This window comes from Delphinapterus leucas, chromosome 16 (genome assembly GCF_059928025.1).
Source record: "Delphinapterus leucas isolate spDelLeu-1000000601 "Yukka" chromosome 16, BTC_Dleu_Yukka2, whole genome shotgun sequence".
Lineage (NCBI taxonomy): Eukaryota > Metazoa > Chordata > Mammalia > Artiodactyla > Monodontidae > Delphinapterus > Delphinapterus leucas.
Window position 1 is genome coordinate 18,813,527 of NC_143144.1, and position 19,240 is coordinate 18,832,766.

The 19,240-nt window shown below is 36.1% G+C and overlaps 1 protein-coding gene and 1 long non-coding RNA gene across 12 annotated transcripts in view; one reads left to right on the forward strand and one right to left on the reverse strand.

The window, feature by feature from the left end:
- LOC149747230 (uncharacterized) overlaps positions 1–18,787 on the forward strand; it is a 26,284-nt gene extending 7,497 nt beyond the window's left edge. The window contains exon 2 of the long non-coding RNA XR_016388054.1: positions 1,333–18,787. This is a non-coding gene — a long non-coding RNA (uncharacterized LOC149747230). The remainder of the gene's footprint in view (positions 1–1,332) is intronic.
- The window catches only part of JMJD1C (jumonji domain containing 1C), a 314,148-nt gene that overhangs the window by 10,353 nt on the left and 284,555 nt on the right, over positions 1–19,240 (reverse strand). For 10 of the 11 annotated variants that reach the window (XM_022560594.3, XM_089897544.1, XM_089897537.1 and 7 more), the window contains 8 exons: positions 18,171–18,449; positions 15,191–15,359; positions 14,385–14,475; positions 13,787–13,917; positions 13,274–13,396; positions 9,859–9,998; positions 8,135–8,311; positions 56–187 (listed from right to left, as the gene is read on the reverse strand). In XM_022560594.3, coding sequence (XP_022416302.2) covers positions 56–187; positions 8,135–8,311; positions 9,859–9,998; positions 13,274–13,396; positions 13,787–13,917; positions 14,385–14,475; positions 15,191–15,359; positions 18,171–18,449 — 1,242 coding nt within the window. Of the gene's footprint in view, positions 1–55; positions 1,478–8,134; positions 8,312–9,858; positions 9,999–13,273; positions 13,397–13,786; positions 13,918–14,384; positions 14,476–15,190; positions 15,360–18,170; positions 18,450–19,240 lie in introns of those variants that run through there. The other variant, XM_089897540.1, reaches the window with a different exon arrangement.

A 19,240-nucleotide genomic window follows, 5' to 3' on the forward strand; every position in this document is an offset into this window, starting at 1 on the left:
TTCTGAATATAAAAAGCCTGCAGAACAGGAGCTAGTTAGAGAACTCATCTCTTACCTGTAGCTTATCATCATAATTGATTTCTTCCTTCAAAAGTCTCAGTTCTTGTGTTAAATGAAATGACTGTACTAGATGTTCTGGAGACACAAAGTCTTCAGTTACCTGAATACAGCTGTGAAAATTCTGTACCTATTCCCCAAACAGAAACAGAAAAATATAAGTTTTAGGAGGTGGGAATAAAGAGAAGCAAAGCTGTCTGCTGAAACAAGAGACAATTCACCAGAGAACTTATTTTCTCCAAAACATCAAATGCATTTCAAAGTGGAACACCACACTTTATGAGAAAGTTTATCACTGAAAAGCTTCATGTAAATGGAATATTTTTAAATGACGCAAAGAAAAGAAATTTTCCAGGAATCCTTCAGAGAGGCTGATAATCAGATCCTAATTATCAATGTTGTCAACGTGGATTTGGGGGTGTTACTTAAAAGCAACAACAACAACAAAATGCTAACTGGAAGGTACCTGTTTCACCAATCAGTGCAGTCAACCCGGATGTCTGTTGTTGCTCCTTTGACTATTCTGCATTTGGTCAATTCACTGTTAACTTTTACACCAGAGAGTAGATTAAAGGAAATGAAACTTAGTTTGATTATTCATGAGGAACTGTGATGAAAACTGTAGTTCCAGACAGATCTACTGACCACAGCAGTTTTAGAATTCTCCGAGGATTTTGTGCTTTTTTTTCTTTTGTGCCTTTTCTTTCAAATCAACCAATTAAAGATGATACCCTTCAGTCTCTTGTGGCGTCAGTACAACTGTTTTTCTGCTAGTTCTCCCTCTCGTGACTAAATGGTGTTCACAAGAAGCCAGTCAATATCTTACCTGTTATTTGTTCAGCATATGTACAGACTAACTCTGCACTTTACAGTTTCTTAGAACTGCTTTCTATCAACACTCAGGATAATGAGAGAGAAAGGACCAAGCTTATCCAATCTGGATTTTGTTTCTTTGCTGTCCTCTAGTGATATTAAAAGGTATCATAAAATTCCTCGGAAAGGAGAAATAACTGGAAAACTAAACATTTACATTTATTCTAATTTTTAAAGTATGCAAGTAAATTTCGTTGGGAGAAGTGAGCAGAGGGAGATAACAAGTGGGGAATAGAGACTGTGGAAAACATCTGATGATAGAGTGATGAAATTCCAAAGGGGCTGGAATTGCTCCTCTGGGCATAGTGACCACCTGAACAGCTGCAGATGTCTTTAACTGAAGCACTGTGCCTTTACTGATAACTCGGTAGCATATAAACATTTTTTTCCTTTAATCATTAGGTTGTTGATTCCTGTGAAGGATGAACATAGTGGATGCCTCACATTTTCAGCACTGCTGTACAGTCTCATTGGATCTTCATTATGTGTCTGTAGAACAGATGCTCTATTTCACAGAGCAGGAAACTATGGATAAGCAGTTCAGCGCCTGTTCCAAGATAAATCAGCCAATAAATGGCAAGTCAACAGGAACCCAGCTCCTGTGATATCTTGTCTAACAGATGCTTTACAGTCCTACATGAACGCAGTTCATACCAGCATACACAGGCTCCAAATGCCCTGTCTCACCTTACATTCATCTGAACATGCGGTGGGGATTAAGTCCTTCTGAAGTTCTAGCATGTAACTTTTAGCATATGTAACTATTTTTTAAAAAATAATTTCACTGATATTCTAATTGCATTCAAACATGATTTGCCTGGTTTTCTTTCTTTTTTTCCAAGTCCTTTAGCCCTTTGAGCATATCTAAGATAACTGACTTAGAAGTCTGTCTAGTAAGTTTGATGTCTGGCCTTCCTCAGGGACAGTTTCTGTTGAAGTATTTTTTTCCCTATGAATGGGCCCTACTTTCCTGTTTCTGTGTATGCTTTGTGACTTTTTGTTGGAAACTGGACATCTAAACATTATCATGTGGTAACTAGAATCAGGTTCTCCCCTGCCTCACAGTCTGCTGCTGTTGACTGATAGGGACTGTAGTCATCCATTTGTTTTGTGACCTTTCCAAACTAATTTTGCAAAGACTATTCCTCCTCTGGCGTGCTCACTGATGTCTCTGTTCGGTTATCTCAGGTGGTCAGCCAGTGACCTGTCAGAGATTTCCTTGAAGGCCAAAACTCAGATGTCCTCTTCTTCATTAAGCAGTCCGCTGGTCCATGTAAGTTCTGAATTAGATTCCAGAGCTCTGAAAAAGTTGATTCTTACGGTTGTTTTAAAATCACTTTTAGAACAGTGACTTTCATAGTGGTTACAAGATGTTATTTTGTTTCCTAATGACGTCAACTTGATATAGACTGCTTAAAGACTTAAGGGTTAGTTCGAAAAGGCAAGGTTCAGTTTTAAGGTGGAACATATCTGAACTTCCCATTCCACTTACCCCTTTTTGTGCCATCTTTGAGTCATTTACTTTTCACTTCCTTGGCAGACTGTCTTATTCATACTTGCCTTCAAGATCAGTTGTAATCATATATAGGTAATGTTAAGAAAATGTAACTTTTGTTTTCAGAGTAGGAAAGTTATTATCTTGACACTGATTTTGTCTGAGTCCTTTTAGTCATAAGAATGTAGAGAATTTACAACTTAGCAATATTATTAACCTTTGAATGACCAAATACCATCAGTTAAGTAGTTGAGGACAAAATTATCAGTAAAGATTTTGTGTTAATTTAAAAAAACTGTTGCTGTTTAAAACTGAAAGCTACTCTAAACCTCAGGACACTAGAGCTGAGAAAGTGAATCCTGGAGGTCAAGATTCACCTGCTTTATCTAAGGGTATACACAGGGTTTCACAGACTCAGCCACATTTGCCAGCAGAAGATTTTTAAGCCTGCAGTTCTAGAGTAGTTCTTAGAAAATAAAGAGGGCTGTGGCTATGATATTGTCCCTCAACTTGCCGAGATATACATCTGAATGCTGCTGCACAGAGTTGTCCTGTGGCCGTCTCTCCTCCCGCCCCAGGCTTCTCGAAGTGCTCACTGCTGACAAAGAAAGGTATGTTGATTCTTCCCTAGCACTGCTGGCCAGTCAAGTCCTGCACTATCGTTTGGACGAAAGTTTTTTGTTACATGCCTTGGGTTTTTCAAGGGCTTCCTATCTGTGTGGTTCTCAAAGCGTGGTTCCTGAACAGTAACGTCAGCGTCACCTGGGAACTTGTTAGAAATGTAAAATTCCAGGTCCCTCCTCAGACCCACTGAATCAGAAACTCTGGGCATGGGGTCTAGCAATCTGTGTTGTATCAAGCCCTCCAGGAATTCTGATGTATGCTAAAGTGTGAGAGACGCACTGAGACTCTGGGATTATTTAAAGGGCTACCTGTGATTTACTGGAAGTGTTGAAGCCATCAATGAAAAGTTTTCAGGACCTCTATGGACTACCTAAATTGTAAATAATAATGCGTCTTAAATCCAAGTTAACATTGTTAACAGAGTTCATACTTCCTTTTAATTCTCTCTCAAAACCACATTACCACCACTTGTGAGTCATGGACAACACCCTTTAAACAGAGTACAAATAACTGTCATTATCATATCACGTAAGGAAAGGAAGGTAGAAATTCTTGCAATTCTGTGCCAAAATATGCAGCAGAGAAGGTTTTTACTTTGGAACACTCAACAATTTAGTGGCAGAGATCAGAATAGAATTTGCCAGTCTAGATGCTGTTTCAGTCTATTTAAGTATAGCATCTTAAGTAAGAGTGTGTTTAAGTACAGAATATGATACAAGTACATACTGTTTAAGTGAGGCTAAGGCAGAGTGACTTGTGAACTAAGCTTTTTAACAGGATTACTTTGCCCACTATTTTGAGAAAAAAAGGCTATTCTCTTCCCTCTCTTTCCCCAAGAAAGTATAAGCAGCAGAGAGACATTTACATGCAGAGACTCTCTGTGGTAATAGTGATTGCCTCTGGAGTAGAGGAACTGAGGGCAAAGGTGAGAAAATGACTTAATTTTCACTGTGAACCACTGTGTACTGTTTGAATTAAAAATCATATGAATGCATTACATTTTCAAAAGAAAGTATTTTAAAATTGTTTTCTTGACAAACAGTACTGGAACAACTGCATGTCCATATGCAAAAAAACTGAACTTCAGTCCACACTCTGCACTATATACAAAAATTAACCTAAAAATGGATAACAGACCTATATGTAAGACTATCAACTATAAAACTTCTAGAAGAAAATTTAAGAGAAAGTCTTTCTGATCTTGGGCTAGGCAAAATTTTTCAGATACAATAAAAGTATATAATACATTAAAAAAAACTGATCAACTGAACATCAAAATTTAAGAACTCTTTGGAAGACACCATTAAGAAAATGGAAGGACAACCCACAGGTTAGGAGAATATATGTGCAAAAGCACATATCAGACAAAGGACTTAAAGACATTCAACATAGTAAAAAGAACCCAATTACAAAAATGTATATATAAATGTATTGCAAATACTTCTCCCATTCTTGGGTTACGTTTTCACTCTCTTAATGGTGCTTTTTTTAATGAACATGAATTCTTAATTTTAATATATCCCAGCCTATCCATGTTGAAAAAATGGACAAATATTTGAACACATTTACCAAAACAGATTTACAGATGGCAAATAAACACGAAAAAAGATGTTCAACATATTTAGTTACTAAGAAAATGTAAATTAAAGCCATAGTGAGATTCAAATGCTTAAAAACAAAACTGACAGTAAGCAGAGGAGATGGAACTCACATATACTGCTTCGGGGAATGGAACATGGTACAACCACCAGCCTGGCAGTATCTTATAAAGCTATTCACACACTTATCGTGTGACCAGGTGGTCCCACTACTCGGTATTTACCCAACTGAAATGAAAACCTATATTCATACAAAAGCCTGTAAGTAAATGTGGCGTATAGTGGATTTATTATTGCCCCAAACTGAAAACAACAATGAAAAACTACCCAGAAATAAAAAGAAACAACTACTGATGTACACAATAACATGTATGAAACTCAAATACATTATACTGAATAAGAAAAGTCAGACTCAAAGGCTACATACTGTATAATTCCAATCATATGACATTCATATAAAGGCAGGACTATAGGGAAAGAAAACAGATAGGTGGTTGTAGCAATATCAGGTAGGAGAAGAGGTTGACTAAAAAGTGGGGGGTAGATCAGTGGAACAGGATGGAAAGTCCAGAGATAAACCCACACACATCTAAACTATGACAAAGGAGGCAAGAGTGTCCAAGGGAGAAAAGACACTCTCTTTAATAAGTGTTGTTGGGAAAATTGGACAGCTACATGATGAAATTAGAACACACCCTAACACCACACACAAAAATAAACTCTGAAGACCTAAATGTAAGACCAGATACTGTAAAACTCTTAGAGGAAAACAGGCAGAACACTCTCTGACATGAATAGCAGCAAGATCTTTTTTGATCCACCTCCTAGATTAATGAAAATAAAAATAAATGGAACCTAATTAATTAAAAAGCTTTTGCACAGCAAAGAAAACCAGCAAAATGAAAAGACAACCCTCAGAATGGGAGAACATATTTGCCAATGAAGCAACCAACAAGGGATTAATCTCCAAAGTATACAAACAGCTCATGCAGCTCAATATCAAAAAAAAACCCCACAACCCAATCAAAAAATGGGCAGAAGATCTAAATAGACATTTTTCCAAAGAAGACATGCAGATGGCCAAAAGGCACGTGAAAAGATGCTCACCATCACTAGTTATTAGAGAAATGCAAATCAAAAGCACAATGAGGTCACACCGGTCAGAATGGCCATCATCAAAAAGTTTACAAACAATAAATGCTGGAGAGGGTGTGGAGAAAAGGGAACCCTCCTACACTGTTGGTGGGAATGTAAATTGGTATAGCTACTATGGAGAACAGTATGCAGGTTTCTTAAGAAACTAAAAATAGAACTACCATATGATCCAGCAATCCCACTCCTAGGCATATATCTAGAGAAAACTGTAATTTGAAAAGATACATGCACCCCAATGTTCCCTGCAGCACTATTTACAATAGCCCGGACATGTAGCAACCTAAATGCCCATTGACAGAGGAATGGATAAAGAAGATGTGGTGTGCGTGTGTGTGTGCGTGTGTGTGTGTACATACACACACACACACACACACACACAATGGAATATTACTCAGCCATAAAAAAGGAACGAAATAATGCCATTTGCAGCAACATGGATGGACCTAGAGATTGTCATACTGAGTGAAGTAAGAGAAAGACAAATATATGATATCGCTTATATGTGGAGTCTAAGAAAATGGTACAAATGAACTTATGTACAAAACAAAAATAGAGTCGCAGATGTAGAAAACAAACTTATGGTTACCAGGGGCGAAAGGGAGGGGAGGGATAAATTGGAAGACTGGGATTGACACATACACACTACTAACATACAAAATAGATAACTAATAAGGACCTATTGTATAGCACAGGGAACTCTACTCAATACTCTGTAATGGCCTGTATGGGAAAAGAATCTAAAAAAAGTGGATACATGTATATGTGTAACTGATTCACTTTGCTGTACACCTGAAACTAATACATCATTATAAATCAACTCTACTCCAATAAAAATTAAAAACAAAAGTATGTGGGGAGTGGGGGGGCGGGAGTAAGAGGGAATTTTCTGAAGTGATGGCAATGTTCTTTATTTTGATTGTGTTGTTGCCTAACTACGTATTTGTCAAAACTTACAGAACTGTACACTAAAAAGTACATTTATTATATGCAAATGATACCTAAAAAATGCACTGTCCGGTATGACTTTTAAGAAAATGGATACTGGATAAACTGAGTATGTGAGTAAGGATTTTCAAGGGAACCTGTTTTGTATTATCAAATAATTACACCTAGTTAGAAAAACATTTACTGTGCTATTCTCTTAAACAAGACTGCTCCTTTAGGGCATTTTACATGTGAATACAGATTAGCTATTTTCTGATAAGAGGCTAGAAGGCCAAAGAATAGTATGTGGGGTGAATCCCAGTTAAACATGAATCATAAATGACACATCTCTGAAATGATGATATAAGTCCATGAGAAAATAAAACAATTTAACATAAATAATACATTCATTTAATTAATACACTTAATTATATTTTACAATAAATGCTGTTTGAGATCTAAGAATGATAAATCTAACCCTGAACTTGACATCTTAAAAACTAAGCAACTATTCTCACTTAAGAAATATTTGTGGCTATTATAATAGTGTCACAAATATTACACAGGCAGTAATTGCATATAGTTATATAAAACGTAGGAAACTTTGCTTGGTAAAAGTAAACACATCAGATACAGCTCGATAACCAGGTGGTGGCAAAGGTGGGGAACCAACTCTGAGGCAAACTAGTTTTCTGGATTCTCGGGTTTCCTTTGCACTCTGTTACTATGAGCGCTAAACTGCTCTGCGGTAGCTTTAGTCTACTTATAGGAACCCACTGTATGCTTTTAATCCAAACCCTCCATATCACCATCTATTCTATGCCATTCATCTAGGTGCCACACAGTCAAGCCACAGAAACAAAGACTAGATGTGTATTTCAGTTTTAAAGTTTTGTGAATCAGTAGCTATAAAAATTACGCAGCACCTTTCTTTCGACATGCTATTGCTACGTTAGCGAACTAAAAAGAGGCAGGAAGTACAGTGAAAGCCTGAATTATGGAATGGTCTACCTAATAACTCATTCTACTCATATTTGGTGCCTTAGAAAATGTATCATCTCTAAGTCCTGATACTCCCCCCTCTCACTGTTAAGTCTCAGCTATTGAGAACTGAATATATACAGTAACTCTTTTTCCTAAAAAGTCTTTGAAATTAGATTTCAATCCACCAAACAGTAGCAATACAAAACTGGAAATCTGGCTCATGTTTATATATTTAAAGGTCTCAAAGCATTTAATTACGTCAGATCTCATCAAGCACTGAAAAGCTGTTTCAGTAATTTCTTAATGAAGGCATACTGGTGTAGGTCATTCTTTCTTACATCTTCCTTCATCTATATTTATACTCAGAACAATTTCTTTCTGGTTCTTTCAGTAACAAGTGTGTTAGAAGCAACCTTTTATATACCTGATGAAGTGCTCCTGCTGGTAAGACGATGGCATCACCAAGGAACTGAATAAGAGTGCAGGCTTTGACTCCATATTCCTCAAGCAGTCTTTGGCGAAGCTTTTTGTTCACATACCAACTCTGGTCACGAATTGGATCATGTTCTGGTAGAACTTCAAGGCCTTGTTCTTTTGAAATCTGAAATATAGATTAAAATGAAAATATATACCCCAATTTAAGTAAAGAAAATGGTAAATCCTGTTCAGTTAAATTTCAGTTTTCTTTACAATAACAGTCTGTTCTCAGAATCTTCTGAAACGATGACTGAGCTTAAGTTAAAGAAAATGATATTCTACAACTGGAAAAGCCAAAGGACATGAAAACAATATTGCACACTGATACGCTATTAATAAAGTAAATCATACTCCCTTACCTTCTTCCACTATGAAGTTCTCTTTTAAAAAAAAAATAGTTTTATTAACTATTATTTATTTTTCAGTCTTTTTTTTGGGGGGCTGCACCGTGCAACATGTGGGATCTCAGTTCCCTGATGAGGGATCAGACTTGTGCCCCCTGCAGTCGGAAGCACAGAGCCCTAACCACTGGTATGACAGGGAATTCTCTCCACTATGAAGCTTTCATCCATTTGGTTCCTTACAATTATTTTAAGAGTATAGCACAAAGACGGGGAAAAGCTTAGTTTAGTAACTTTTTTCCAAAAGCCAAACCATTTGAATGTGTGGACATCATAAACATTCATTCATTCATTCAGCCGCGTGGGGTCTTAGTTGTGGCACTTGGGATCTTCGTTGCAGCATCTCTTAGTTGCGGCATGCGGGATCCAGTTCCCTGGCCAGGTATTGAATCTGGGCCCCCTGCATTGGGAGTGTGGAGTCTTAACCACTGGACCACCAGGAAAGTCCCCATAAACATTTCTTTTTGCTGCTCTTTTTTTAAGGTAGGTACACAGATAAATACCTTTATATTGCTAACCTTCTAACCCTTGACAAATCACTTTCAAGGGACCCTCTAACGAACCAGTGAAATGTTCTGCTTTAAAAAGCGTAGTTTATAACATTTTAAATTAAAAGACTGTTAGGTAGTTCTGGGATAAAATAGTAGTTACAGGGCCATAGCTCCCTTGCCTCACACTGACCAAAGACAGACCTTAAGTCCATTCAGAAAGAAGATGAAGTATAATAAGAAAAACAGCAATTATGGTCCATTAAAAGAAATCCCTATAATTACAAAATTCAGAAAATATTTAAGAAAAGGGTTTGAACCAATTTCAGATTAATGTGTCACTTTTTTAACAAGTATACGATTACTCAATTTCAGTCTATTCAAATAAGTATCACAGAGCAATCAGATATGAGAGAGCAGAATTACTGTCTAGGTCAACAGCCAAAAATACCAATACAATTAAAATTCTGCCTTCTTTACGTGTTTCTATGACAGGTTTTATATTCTATAATTCCAATCACTACTTTTCATCAAGGGTAACATCTGACTCATTAACAGGTTCTTTACTCTAAGGGGATGAAGGAGTACTACTAACTGAGAAGAAGCTGCCATTCAAATTCCTCAAGAGAAAGGAGCTTTTGATTTTCAACAGCAAAAAATTCCATCCTCCTAAGTAAAAATTACTCAATCATCTTATACTGCTGAATGCCCATGAAGTTACATTAAAATTTAAGTCTCTGCTCAAGGTGAAGAGATAAAACTGTCTGTAACCTAAATTATACCTTCTGAAGAAATTCCCTTATCTTGTCAACATCTTTCCCAGCATAAATATGCCACAGAGCACCAGGTATTTCACTTGAGTCCTTCAATCGTTTTCTTAAAATGTCATCTAAATCTTCTTCTTCAAATTTCTTAAGTATTCCTGAAACACAGAATATATTCAAACTGGTCAGTAAAGACTCCACCAGAAAGCTACATCTCCTACAACTGATCTATCATAGTAGCATAGTGCCTGACTAGACTGGGACTCTTAAAGAGGAGATAAACCCAGTTCTACATGAAAACTGTTACAACTATAAGAGCAGAGAACAATGACCCGGGGTAACTGGGAACAGAATCAACAGTAACTTTCCCAGTTCATTTGTTTTCTGTAAACCAAGGGATGGGAGATAAAAACGCAAGGACTTTTAACTCAAACATAACCAAGTTTCATCCTGTCCCAAGGGTGTGGTCATAACGATGTTTTGTACTCACAGCATTTCATAACTTAAAAAGGACTATCGTGACCACTATTATGGTAGGCAAGGATCATAACCTCTACTTTACAGCTCAGCAAAACGGCTCAGTGAGGAGAAGGGATTTATTCATTGCCATGACTAATGAATGGCAGAGCAAAATGTCTTCAGACTAATTTCTGGGAGATCTCATTTACTATTATTGGTTAATCTGTAATCAAATGCAAAAGCTTCAGGTGCTATGACTGAGGAGGCATCAGGCCATTCTTCTGAACTATTGACAAATTAAAAACTGCACATATATATGCACAGAAGAAATGTTAACTGTAGTTACCTCTGAGTGAAGGACAGGAATGTCGTTTTCAAATGCCTGATTTTACCACAATGAACATTTTAGTATTTTATTTTTAATACAGCAGGTTCTTATTAGTTATCCATTTTATACATATTAGTGTACAGATGTCCATCCCAATCTCCCAATTCATCCCACCCCCACCCCACAATGAACATTTTAAAGAAATGTTTTAAGAGAAAAGGAAATCTATTGCCTAATACAAAGAACATAGCAAATGTTCCCTCATTTGTGACAGTTATATCTTTTTTATCTTTAAAGTTAGCTGCAAAGATTTCTTGATGTTATACATGAGGTGTTTACAATATGCCAAGCACTGTCCTAGAATCTTGGGGATTAAGAGTTAAGAAAGACCCAGTTAAGACTTCACAGAATAAAAGATGATATTAATAAGTGTAGGCAAATAAACAAGAATATCACATAGTGGTTAAGCACAATCATACGAGTACAAAAGGGTACACAAAGACTGGGTCAGTCCTCGAATGTTATCTTTTAATGAAAAAGATAAAAAGAAAATTGTTACCGCTCTGTGAATTCTAAAAAGGCTGCTAGAAAGAATACATCAGATATTTCCTAATTTGTGACAGTGAAGTCACAAGGAAGAAAATGGTTGCTGGAGCAGAGAGAGTTTATTCTTTAAATGAAGACCTCTAGGGGGAGGTGACAATCTGAGCTACATTTTGAGGGATGAATACAGGAATTTGCTAGGGAGACAGGAGGTAGGAGAGCCACTGTATGCAGAGGAAAAAGCATGTGCTTTATGTAGGTCGGTTTTCTTGATGTGTTTTAAGCATTATTATAACACTAAAATATTCCTTTTTTTGTGACCATCTAAAAAATTGGCAAAAACTTTAAAGTCCAAGAATTAAAATTAAAAGCTGATGACTTTTTCTCGAAAGATCAAACATTATGCTATGAATGAGGGATGGGAGGTGAGCAGGGGGAGATGAGCAGAACAAAGATGAATAAGGAAGTTCTAGCATTTAAGGAGATGAAAGAAAAGTGGGGGAGAAAAGCAGATGTAACCTCTGTATTGTAGACTAAGTGCTATAATATCTAATACAATGTAAATGCTGGGTAAATAACTGTAAATACAATGTGAGTGCTATGTAAACAGTTGCTGGCTACAGCAAACTCCTTTTGCTTTTTGAAAGCCAGCACACAGCAAATTCAAGTTTTGCTTTTTGAAACTTACTGGAGTATTTTCTTTTTGCTGTGTCTTTTCTATCCTTGACTGGTTGACCCCACAGGTGTGGAACCCGCAGATATGAAAGGGCAACTGTAACTGTGTGGCACCATACGCTTTGAAAGGAGAAGTAATCTGATATCAAAGGTCACACACATTTCTGTCCTAGAGCTGAGACTACAACTCAAGTGTGCCTGACTCTCAAATCCTTGGGAGTAGGGGAGACAAGAGTTTTTATCAATTACAATCAATAGAGTCAGTTAAAGAAGCTGAGAAACTATGATTTTCTACAGTTTTGGAGGAATTTAGGTTGTGTATTATAGAAGCTGTCAAATAGACACAAAAACTGAGTGAATATTATAATAAACCCCCATGTCCTGAGCACCTAGCCACTAAGCTGCAGATATATTCTGGGCTCCAGATAGAATTGTTGAGCTAACTGGTCGGAAATCATGTATAGAATTTCACAGGAAGTGCATGTAAACCAGAAAAGGGAGAGGATAAAGTCTATAACTCTAGAAAAGTCTGAAACTCCACCATATGAAGAATGAGGGGAGTAGTGTTACTGAAGCCAAGGAAACTATTTGAAGAAGAGGTGTCGTTTGCTACAGAGGGTACAAATAATAAGAGGACCACAAAGAAACCACTGTATTGAAATATGACTATCAGTGAAAGCCACAGCAATAGCAACAGTACAGTAATCTCAGTGGGGCGGCAGGCAGGGGCCAACTTGCATTGAGCTGAAATATGAAAGGGAGGTGATAGACACAGCAAATAATGTGTTATGAGGGCAAGAGCAATAGGATGGTGGCAAGGAAGACAAGGTCTGAAGAAGGCTTTTAAAGGAAGGAGGAAAAGTCTGAAGTTTGCTCCTACTCTGAGAAAAGAAGCCAGTGGAAAAAGAAAGTTGAAGAACCTATGTCTATAAAGAAGGGAATGATAGATGGAACAAGGTTTTAGAAAGAAACCTAGAGGACAGACTCTAAAACCTATACACTGGATTGAACAGTTATTTCTACTTGGGAGAAAAGGCCCCTTCTCTCTGGTACTAGAGGGGAAAAAAGAATGCTTTAGACACAAACATGCCTTAATCATCTTCAGAGCTCAAGGACCTAATTTCTATTCTTCACTAAATGTTTATAAGTGAGCTTACCAGTTTATTTTCATAAACCCAATATTTAATAATAGGAAATGAGCAAATTTAAAAAATTCACTTTTAAAATTAAAATTCCTTCTGTGTTAAAAAAAAAAAAAGCCAGGTAAATTAATCACGCCTCCAAATAAATATCAGAATATCCCAATATCCACTGCAATTTTTTTGGGAATCTTTGATGTTAACTCAGAGGCTGACATTCTGGATAATATTATTGTGTGTGGTTATTCAACTGTTATTCCAAAGACCACTATTCTTTAAGTTTCTTTACCTGCTTTTGAGAGAATGCCATTTCCTTTTGCTATGCCAACATATACTAAAATATTTACAACGTCAGAAACTTCAACATGTAGATTTGTTGTTCCTATATCATGATCTTTAGCAGCAGCTACACCTGTGTATAAAATAAAATTTTATTTAGCATAACACTTTATATATCCTAGATATTTCTTCCAAAATCAGCTCTATGAGGAAAATCTGTTAATTGTAATTTGAGTTTTAGTCTCCTTATTCCAAAACCTGCCCACAAAATATCACAATCCATGAAATGTACCATAAAAATCAAAATAGAAAATGTAACTATATTTTATAAGGAATGAGCAAGTACTTAACTATATATTGGCTATTAATACCTAATATACACTGCTTGACTCAGAAAAAGATTTCAATGGATTATTAAAGGAACGGATTTAGCAGAATCTAAAAATGATTAGATAATTTATCTTTGGAAGGAAGTTAAACTTCCATATACTCCAAGTTGATAGAAATGCAAATATATACTTACCATAAGCACTGCACAACCTGGGTCCTAGATCAGGGCGTACAAAAAATCCTGGCAAATGAGAGGCCAAATTGAATTTTCCTTCTGGATTACAATATTCTGGCAATGGCAGGCTCTTTAAAAGATCTTCATATCTGAAGAATAACATTGACTTCTTTTGAATAAAGGTTTACATTCTTAAGTACTTTCAAATATATAAATGTTCAAGTTGCTAAACTTTCCTTAAGGCCTTTAACAGTTAACACTTTCCTTGACTTCAAAGTTTAAATGAATGCATAATACATGGATAAGCAAAGAATAGAAGTGATACTAAAACTGCAGTTCTCTTTCCTTGAACACAGCAAACTGAAAGCACCAAAGAGAAGAGAGGTCCCAAATGGGGCCTCCTCTGACAGCATCTTCCTCTTTACTGCCCTAACGAAGACTTCCCCCTGCTCAGACTACAGAGATTCAGTTCTTTCTTTTTTTATTACTTATTTTTAATTGAGGAGGATACTGCCTAAAGCTCACATTTGTAGATGATTATCCCACTTCTGGGGATAATCTCAGCTCAACCTCAAAGCCAAGAGTCAAAATAACAAGTATAAACAGACATACATACCTTGCTGGCATCATAGTCTTGAAGTCTTCTCCTGAAGGGCAGTCTTTCAGTTTTAAAACAACTGTTTCTCCACCTTTCGTTTTTTGCCGTTCTATAAGAATGCAATTATTATTAAAAGATAATCTCTGTCTTTTTATTAATGTTTAGGGGAAGGAAGAAATGTGAAATGAATGAATACCTCTATTATTGTACAGTAGGTAAAGAATGCTTGCTTATGGACTTTTATTTCTTACGTATTCATGTAGTATTAAGATGTTTGTTCCTTATGAACACAGATATCTGTAATATCACCATAAAATTCTTTAAAAAAAGTCTCTTTACAATTGTTATTAAAATTACAGTCTTACATTTTTACTTTTACTTTTTCAAAATGTTTTACACAAAGTATGTTATTCAAGTTTCAAATGTTGTGGGGGTTGCCAAAAATATTCCGCAAGAATATTAATATATTGAATATGACATATGGAAACATAGTATAAATGACTTTTTTTTTTTTTTTTTTTGGCTGCACCGTGTGGCTTGCTTGTGGGATCTTAGTTCCCTGACCAGGGAATGAACCCGGGCCTCGGCAGTGAAAGTGCTGAGTCCTAACCACTGGACCGCCAGGGAATTCCTAAATGACTTCTTTATGGTTACAGAAAATGAGCGGTAGAGCCAGGAATAGGACCCAGTCTCCCACTTCCAAGTACTTGTTCCTTTTTACTGGACAACAAAGTAATACAGACATTTTAAAGATTAAACAATTTATCATTTGGGGGGGAAATGTTTAAGAAAACAGTAAAACAAAGAAACAAAAAACAACATACTTGAAACTTCTTCAAAACCGTCCCAGAATTCCTTAACATTGGCATTTGAAATAATGCTGTCTTTGCAGTTCAGGAGATCAGCCTGGTGGTCTCCAAAATCAAGACTAATTGAGTCCGCCTTCCACAAGCTAATGTTCATTTTCTTATGCACACCAGAAACCACTGCAGGCTTATAAATAAACAGATAAAGAAAAGTTAAAAGGTATATGCACACTTCCAAAATTTGATTTTATACACACATACAACAGACGGTTAACATGTTGAATTTTAGGACTAATGACAAATTGTGAGAATAAAAGAGGCTTTCAAAAATAGTCCCTGACCTGGAAAGATGTTCACAATATATTTTCAAAGAGAAAAGGTGATAAGAGAATGCCATGTACATGGCAGAGTACACTGCCATTTTGAAAACAAAAAATATGTAGTGTTTTTCAGGAAAGAGTCTGAAAGGCTATACTAAAAAATTTCTAGGCAATATAAATATGTTTTATTTACAGACTCCTTTTTATAGACAAAACATAACCTTATATATTTGTACATATGCAATATATGTAAATAAGATTTTTAAATAAAATACAGAGTCCTTGGGATTAAAACATAATTTATATACATTCTGATTTTATATCACTTAAAACACGTTCTTTACCTCTACAAGGATCATGACAAAAATATTAAACAACCAAGTGCAACAACAATAAACTTCAAGTCGAATGACCAATTCCCTGAAAGTGAATCTCTCCTTTGAAATCACATGAATTCAAATTTCCTCAAGGCTCTCTAACCCCAAAACCAACAACTGAAGATTTGTGGTTTTAAAACTCCAATGCCGATGTAAAAAAAGACCTCTAAAAGACAATCTGATGCATTATTCTTAGGTTTCTTTTTTTTTAAATTCCTTTATTATAAATGAAAAGTAAAAGAGAACACAGAAAGTTGTGACGTAAGAGTCTCTTGTAAAAGATGTTATTTTTAAGTACTCTTAAAACTCACAAGATAATAAAATTTGAGGAACGATAAGTGCAGAATAACCTCAAGCTAGGGTTGTTATCACAAAAAGGTATCTCAAAAGAAAAGGAATAAACAACAGCAAAAACCACCTTAAGAAGTTTGGTTAACCACTTGGGTGACTGCAACATTAAACTTCCTTTCAATGGGCTAATAATATATCCAACTATTAAAACAGTTTCAGCTATTAGATAATTAACTACTGCTGACAATTCACATATTAACTCCTAGCCCTTATTATGCCTATCCAGTAATACTCCCATCCAGCCCTGTGCCACTCCTTATTTTGGTAACCAGCAGCTTGGGAAAAATAAAATTTAAAAAAAATTATAGAGGCACGTTAATTAATAAATCAGAATATTCTAAAGCAGAATTCTTAGGCTACTATCATCATTATCATCTTCCTGAAATACTGAAAGCCTTGCTAATTTGGCTCCTTGCCTCTGGTCTTATTCCCCTCCAATTCAACTTCCAATCTGCTTTGCTGTCAGTTTTTAAAATGTCGATCTGTACAACACAGGGAATACAGCCAATATTTTATAGTAACTATAAATAGGGTATAACCTTTAAAAAATGTGGATCACTATATTGTACATCTGTAAATTACATAATATTGTACATCAACTATACTTCAATTTAAAAAGTCAATCTGAGTTCTTTGGTTCTTCAATTAAAACTGTCATCTACAGGACCAAGTTCAAACTCTTTAGCAAGATATAAAGGCCCCTCATAATCATAACTGTAACCACCTTATTTCCCCATCATTACCCCACAGAACTCTTACTTATGTCAGGTAAACAAAGCTACTGAACAGTTCCCCAAACACCCGATCCTTTTTATTTCCAACCTCTTGTCCATCTATAAAACCTTCACTTAACCCCTGAGACATCAATTCATACTAGCCCTTTTGAATTAGTACTCTAGCTTATTCATTCACTCTTTTAGGTTTCCACAGTACCTTAAAGTTCTGAGAACATGTGACGTATTTATAAAAGTATTTATTTATGAGACTGTTTAAGCCTACACAAATTTAAGTCGTCTAAATTGTGACGCAGCAATGGCATCAGGGCTTCAAGGGAGAGCCAACCAAAAAAATATATGCTAAATACCGTGTATATGCAATGCATGGGCATGTATTTTTCCTAGGGTGAGGAACCAAGCTGTCATTGGTTTTTACAAAGGACTAGAGACCTAAAAAGATTAAGAACCATTGTACTAAAATGCTTCTTACTCATTTTTACATGATGTACTCATTTTTATATCCTTAATGACCAGCACAAACACTAGATTTTATTAGGTGCTCAATAACTCTCTGTTGAATAAAAAAAGGGAAGTAAAATAGCAATGATGTTTTCCAGAATGCAAGAAAAAAACTGAAGATAATATTAAGTCATGCAAAATCCTAATTTGTGCACTAATGTAGTAAATTACCATCTGAAGTGTGTATCAAACATTATTATATCAAAACTCTGGTCAAACAGAAAATCATTTTTATTTGAGCCAAGTTAAATAATGGAGTTTGTCGTTCAAGATTTTATGAACTAACTTATAAATAAATGTTCTATAGGTAAATATTAAAGGCAAAAGCATCTACACTTCTCATCAGTTCAAGAAAACTGCTTTTACTATTAACACTGTGATAGCAGAAATGAATCTGTTAACTAAAATACAAATGTAAAAGAAGGAAGGCGATACCAAACTTTGTGAATATATGGCTTTATTAAAAGTCTGCTAACAAACTGAAATTATAACATCAAATAATCAATGCTTCCCTGTTAATTCATATAAATCTGGCCAAAAAGTAAGGATTCAGAAACAATCATTCTGGTAACTTTTTTGGTGTTTTTGATATCTTCCAACTCAAATGTGTCAAGTATTATCTTTCCCCTTTCTAATCCTATGGAGAAAACCATTTTTCCTATTCAACCAGCTTTAGTTCCACTCAGAGCATACTAAATCAGCTTAAAATACTCACTTGTCCATGTTTCCAACACTCTTTGAAAAGCTTCCAATTATTAATATTTTTATAATCCTTAAGCCACAGAATATGCTTCTCACAGATCCAAGAATGTGGTATATCACTGTACAATTTACTGTTTTCATCCATGGCAGGTTTTCTGTTTTCTTTAGGTTCTTCTTTGAGCTCTGGTTTTACATTTATCTTAGAGGCTTTATTTGGTGGAATTTTGTTTTCAACAACTGAAGCAATTATGTCATCAAGAATGTTTGGCATAGTCCTTCCACTTTTACCACTCTAATAAGGAAAAAAAATTATACTTTCAGGGGAAACGATTACATTTGGAAACTTTTGTTTTTATTTACTATTACATAGCAAGCAACCAACACAAACAATATATCTGGCTTCAAGAATCATGTCATTGTGGCTTCCCTGGTGGCGCAGTGGTTGGGAGTCCGCCTGTCGGTGCAGGGGACAGGGTTCGTGCCCCGGTCCAGGAGGATCCCACGTGCCGCGGAGCGGCTGGGCCCGTGAGCCATGGCTGCTGAGCCTGCGCGTCTGGAGCCTGTGCTCCGCAACGGGAGAGGCCACAGCGGTGAGAGCCCGTGTACCGCAAAAAAAAAAAAAAAAAAGAATCATGTCAATGGATATGGATCTCTAGTCCCTACACTATTCCTGACAGTGGGAAGCAGAAGTAGGGTGGTCTCCATGTGAGAAACCGCCGGATCTGCAGAAACCAGAAGTGTGGTCTTCCTTTTATATCGTTTTAGGATTGGGGCAGAGGGAACAAATAGGTATACTCTCCCGAATACTTTTAAAAGCCACTAAAAATTTGTGTCTACCTATGCAATTTTTGTTTTTATTTTTTTTTAATTTTTTTGGTGAATAATTAAAGAGAAAATTGATGTCTAAATATTTTAAGTAACAAAACATTCACATCCATATCATTCCCTGCCCGCCCCCCCTCCCCCAACTAGATACCAAATTCTGAAGGAGTATGTTAGGACTCTTTTGGAATCAAAATGCCCCTCTGCAACCCTTTTCACCTGGGAAAAGAACAAAATCTCTGGCTTTTAAGTTATGAGAAT